Genomic DNA, 6,000 nt, shown 5'->3' with positions numbered 1-6,000 from the left:
TTTCCTATGATATATAAATTAATTTCAGCCTACGTTTCGGTCCTATTTGAATGTTACCACCCACCAGCATAGCATTGTTTATTAATCAGAAACAGCTGCAAAGTTATTTCTCATCGTGACTGAAATTAACCAAACAGCCTTGTGTCCACTTGGCCACCTGAGCCATGGAGCAAATAAAAATAGGGGTACAAACGTATGTTTTTGCGGCGCCACTTTATAATAATTTGTCAATTTTCACTTATTTTTTTAGCTAGTCTATAATAAAGATATATATCTGACCATTTTATCAATGGTATAATTGGTGATATGATAGCATTTTGCAAACCCGCTCCCCCCGTCGCCCCAAGATGAATGGTTTTGACCACTAAAGTTTTGCTTCACTACAAGCTCAACTGCTTTGATTGGTGTAACATTAGCTAAAACCATAAAATGTCTATCAATAATAAAAAGTCACCCACAGGGGCTGTTCCTCCACCCAGATACTGTTGATCTAACCTTGGTAAAGAAAAGGAAAGATTGGTCAGAAGTCAGTGATATAGGGAAACTGGTTGACAATTACATTGGTAAAAGTTTATATGCTTTTTTACAGATGGATCCAAGGACCCAGATAGTGGGCACAGGCGCAACTTTCACTGGGGACGGGGGGGACATGTCTGAAATTGCATTTTTGTCCCCCCCAGTTTTATCATTGGAATGTAATATAAAACGAGGCGATGGTGTGCTTTAGGACCATGTGGATGCCTCCGAGCGGTCGGGTAGGCTGTTTGGAGTGTTTATCCGACTGGATAAAAATGAAATATATACAGTGGGGAAAAAAAGTATTTAGTCAGCCACCAATTGTGCAAGTTCGCCCACTTAAAAAGATGAGAGAGGCCTGTAATTTTCATCATAGGTACACGTCAACTATGACAGACAAATTGAGAAAAAATATCCAGAAAATCACATTGTAGGATTTTTAATGAATTTATTTGCAAATTATGGTGGAAAATAAGTATTTGGTCACCTACAAACAAGCAAGATTTCTGGCTCTCACAGACCTGTAACTTCTTCTTTAAGAGGCTCCTCTGTCCTCCACTCGTTACCTGTATTAATGGCACCTGTTTGAACTTGTTATCAGTATAAAAGACACCTGTCCACAACCTCAAACAGTCACACTCCAAACTCCACTATGGCCAAGACCAAAGAGCTGTCAAAGGAAACCAGAAACAAAATTGTAGACCTGCACCAGGCTGGGAAGACTGAATCTGCAATAGGTAAGCAGCTTGGTTTGAAGAAATCAACTGTGGGAGCAATTATTAGGAAATGCAAGACATACAAGACCACTGATAATCTCCCTCGATCTGGGTCTCCACGCAAGATTTCACCCTGTGGGGTCAAAATGATCACAAGAACGGTGAGCAAAAATCCCAGAACCACACGGGGGGACCTAGTGAATGACCTGCAGAGAGCTGGGACCAAAGTAACAAAGCCTACCATCAGTAACACACTACGCCGCCAGGGACTCAAATCCTGCAGTGCCAGACGTGTCCCCCTGCTTAAGCCAGTACATGTCCAGGCCCGTCTGAAGTTTGCTAGAGTGCATTTGGATGATCCAGAAGAGGATTGGGAGAATGTCATATGGTCAGATGAAACCAAAATAGAACTTTTTGGTAAAAACTCAACTCGTCGTGTTTGGAGGACAAAGAATGCTGAGTTGCATCCAACGAACACCATACCTACTGTGAAACATGGGGGTGGAAACATCATGCTTTGGGGCTGTTTTTCTGCAAAGGGACCAGGACGACTGATCCGTGTAAAGGAAAGAATGAATGGGGCCATGTATCGTGAGATTTTGAGTGAAAACCTCCTCCCATTAGCAAGGGCATTGAAGATGAAACGTGGCTGGGTCTTTCAGCATGACAATGATCCCAAACACACCGCCCGGGTAACGAAGGAGTGGCTTCGTAAGAAGCATTTCAAGGTCCTGGAGTGGCCTAGCCAGTCTCCAGATCTCAACCCCATAGAAAATCTTTGGAGGGAGTTGAAAGTCCGTGTTGCCCAGCGACAGACCCAAAACATCACTGCTCTAGAGGAGATCTGCATGGAGGAATGGGCCAAAATACCAGCAACAGTGTGTGAAAACCTTGTGAAGACTTACAGAAAACGTTTGACCTGTGTCAATGCCAACAAAGGGTATATAACAAAGTATTGAGAAACTTTTGTTATTGACCAAATACTAATTTTCCACCATCATTTGCAAATAAATTCATTAAAAATCCTACAATGTGATTTTCTGGATTTTTTTTCCTCATTTTGTCTGTCATAGTTGACGTGTACCTATGATGAAAATTACAGGCCTCTCTCATCTTTTTAAGTGGGAGAACTTGCACAATTGGTGGCTGACTAAATACTTTTTTCCCCCACTGTATATATATATAATATGACCCCCCCACTTCTAAAACCAAAGTTGCGCCCCTGTGTAGAAGACTAACAGATAAACTGTCAGTATACACAGTTGAAATGTTGGCGATAATAGTTGCCCTCCAGGCGTGGAGCACCTACAACCTGTTAGAATTATATTATGCTCAGATTCTCTGTCTGCATTGAATAGTTTATCATCTGGTATAATAGGAGTGACCTACTATCGGAGGTATTGATGTTATTATGGAGAATTGAGAGAATGGGTGTAGTAGTGAGATTCTGCTGAGTCCCAGCACATTCTGGTGTGGAAGGGAATTAAGTTGTAGACCAGTTAGCTAAAAGAGCTTTGAAATAAGTTATAATTGATATTAATGTTCCACTGGGTAGAGGTGAGGCCACATGTCAGATCAGAGCCATTTTGATAGATGTGTGACAGAAGAGATGGGAGGGACTCTGAGCCCAAGGGCTGGAATTTATATGCCCTCCAAAGAAAGGCAGGTGGACCAAGATTCAAAGGTCAGATTAGGAAGGAAGAGGTGGTGTTTGCTCGATTGTCATTACATCTGGTTGGCAAGCATGTGAATGGTTTGGCCTCCCGAGTGGCGCAGTGGTCTAAGGCAGTGCTAGCTGTGCCACCATCGCGCACTAGCGACTCCTGTGGCGGGCCGGGTGCACGCTGACTCGGTCGCCAGGTGTACGGTGTTTCCTCCGACACGTTGGTATGACTGGCATCCGGGTTAAGAGGGCACTGTGTCAAGAAGCAGTGCGGCTCGGTTGGGTTGTGTTTCGGAACCTGCACGACTCTCGATCTTCGCCTCTCCGGTGTCCGTACAGGAGTTGCAGCGATGGGACAAGACTGTAACTATACCACGAAAATTGGGGAGAAAAAGGGGGTAAAATACCACAAAAAACAACAACATGTGAATGGTTTGTGTCTGGAGTGTATATTCGATGAAATGGTGGAGCATGTGTTGTTGTAAGTGTGTTGAAGAGAGGGAAAGATTGAAGTGTAGGGTCATTGAGGTTGGAAGGGATTTTGGGGATGGGGGAGGGTCTATTAGAAGTTATTAGGGTTATTTGTTATTTTCTCAGAAGTACTGAGTTGGGTAGGAGGATTTAGAAATGTTGTAAACTGTGATTGGCCACACACTCCAGCACAGAAGGTGGCAGCAAGCACCTTTAACGCTGGTTTGTGGACCGCCATTATATCATAGAAGAAGAAGATGCACACATGACTGTAAGTCGCTTTGGATAAAAGCGTCTGCTAAATGGCATATTATATTATTATAACAGTACCACAGAGGGCAGCACAAGACCGTGCTATTGGCACTGGCACCCATTCACAGCAGGGAGCGAGGCTCATTCAAGCACTCAGCAGCACAAGAAGCACTTTGTTGGGGGGGTTGCAAGAGAGAGGGAGTGGAGGGATCAGCCTGGTCTCATAGACTAGACATAACATAGTAAAATTAAATCCGGGACATCGAAATTAGTATAATATGTTACGTTTGTTATGGTTACGTAAGACAGAAGGTTACTTAAGGCTAAAACGAAAGTAGGGTGGTTGGTCGGGGTGGATGGGTTTGCATATAGCAACCCAAAGGTTGTGTGCTTGAATCTCGTCACGGACAACTTTGCAACTATTACTACTTTTTAGCTACTTTGCAATTGCTACCATTCTGGTGTGTCTTTTGCATAAATATTTGTGTAATTGTCCCGCAGCAAAATAAAACCCTATGACAGGGTTAAGTTTTCAGAAGACTGAGGTGGGTTTTTATCTAACTTTTTAGCTGGGCTTTGCTCCTGTCATATTTATTTTGATCCTAACAAACTCCCCAGTCCCTGCCGGTGACAAGTATATCCATAACATGATGCTGCCACCACAATACTTGAAAACAACATTGTATTCACTCCATATTACTGGCCTGTATGACAAAGTGCAAAAAAAGTTTAAAAATCCACTGCAAATTATCCATTCTGTTTTGCAACAAGGCTGTTAAGTAATACTGCAAGACAACACTTTTTGGCCTAAATTAAAAACTACAGAGTTGGGTCAAATCCAGTACAACACAACAGAGTGAAACCCTCTCTATTTTCAAGTTTTGTGGAGGCAACATCATGTTATGGATATGCTTGTCATTGCCAGGGACTTGTCACAATCGAAACTGTAATTTAGGGGTGGAGACATATCCAATTATGAAAATGTTCTATAATCTAATTTAATCCTTTTTAGATTACATTTTAAGGCAGCAAAATGTTTTAAAAAAGTCAAGGGGGTGTAGACTTTTATAGGCACCATTCGAAATGTAACATGCAGTATACTGGAGTGTCCCGGATCTACGTTTACTATGTTACGTCTACCCCTGAGGTTGGAGGGATGTAGAACTACTGTAGCTGAAGAGGGGGAGAGAAAGAGAGATTCAAAAGACAGTACACTTGCAAGGCTTCCAAGAAGATCCAGCAGGACAAGGAGAGAGGAGATAAGGAAGGGATAGCATGGTCCATTCGGGTCGGATGGAACAAAATAAGTGACCGCAAAGGGCGATGTGGGTCTAGGGAACCTGGCAGGGATTTCACACAAGACCGCTGTTGAGTAGGGAAAGAGCGGCCGACATCTAGTTGATGCATGCGGGGTCAGTGATGCACCAAGACGAGTGTGGTGGATTCCAGCAACCCGCCGCTGCAGAGAGCGAAGCCCGTTCCCGCTAGCTTACCGCCGGCCGAGATGGCGCATGGATAGCGGATCCCTTAATGCTGCAAAACATAACCAAGGATTTATAACAAAACCGGCAGTTTGGGAGCTAAACCAAGGCATTCGATGCTTGCACTACCGGAAATAATAAAAACGCGCATTTCCATTGAAACTCCGAGCCTTTTGGATGAGAAAGGATGCCGTCTCCACTCCCGAAATAGAACCTTTCACACATAGCTAACGGAGAGGGCCAGCTTGCGTATTTTTCACCATACTAGATTTGTTTGAATAGGCGGGTTGTGATTCGTGAACCACAAGCTGTAACAATGTTGGTGAGATGCCACCGGAGCAAGCTGTCGGTGTGGGCCGTTCTGTGTGTGCTCGTGCTGTGCTGGCTCTACATTTTCCCAGTGTACAGACCCCGGAGCGACAAGGAAATAGTTGATGAAGTGCTGCGGCAGGGACAAGTATGGCAGAGGAACCAGACGGACATCGATCTGTTCAGGTGGGCTTTCACTCATCTCACAACATTAGGCCTATGCGATTTGGCCTGCATAAATAATGAATAGCAATATGAATATTCTGCGATATAGAAAAACATTATTACATGATTGTGTCCATGTAGCCTATCATCTCCTACAGTTTATTTACGTACATAACAGGACAATACTTAGGCTAATAATAATAATAATAATAATAATAATAATAATAATCATGTTTATTAAATGGTAAAAGAGGAATGCAAATGGAGAAAAAAAATCAATCACTATTAAGCTGAATCTCCAGGGCACAACAGTTACAGTATGGTAGGCCTATTTGTTGTATCTAGTCGCACTCATGAGAATAGGACAGGAGTCGTAGGCTATAATGCACTGAGGAAAAGCAGATTAGGGAAATGCGCAGAACGTGAC

At 43.2% G+C, this 6,000-nt stretch overlaps 1 protein-coding gene across 2 annotated transcripts in view; it reads left to right on the top strand.

The window, feature by feature from the left end:
* The first annotated feature begins 4,772 nt into the window (after positions 1 to 4,772).
* The window catches only part of LOC121543396 (alpha-N-acetylneuraminide alpha-2,8-sialyltransferase), a 33,527-nt gene continuing 32,299 nt past the window's right edge, over positions 4,773 to 6,000 (top strand). For both annotated transcript variants that reach the window (XM_041853228.2, XM_041853227.2), the window contains exon 1: positions 4,773 to 5,594. In XM_041853228.2, the coding sequence (XP_041709162.1) occupies positions 5,416 to 5,594 (179 nt within the window). In that variant the 5' untranslated portion in view covers positions 4,773 to 5,415. The remainder of the gene's footprint in view (positions 5,595 to 6,000) is intronic.

Source organism: Coregonus clupeaformis, chromosome 28 (genome assembly GCF_020615455.1).
Source record: "Coregonus clupeaformis isolate EN_2021a chromosome 28, ASM2061545v1, whole genome shotgun sequence".
Lineage (NCBI taxonomy): Eukaryota > Metazoa > Chordata > Actinopteri > Salmoniformes > Salmonidae > Coregonus > Coregonus clupeaformis.
The sequence above is the reverse complement of the archived record's forward strand: the minus strand, read 5'-3'. Positions and strand labels throughout refer to the sequence as shown.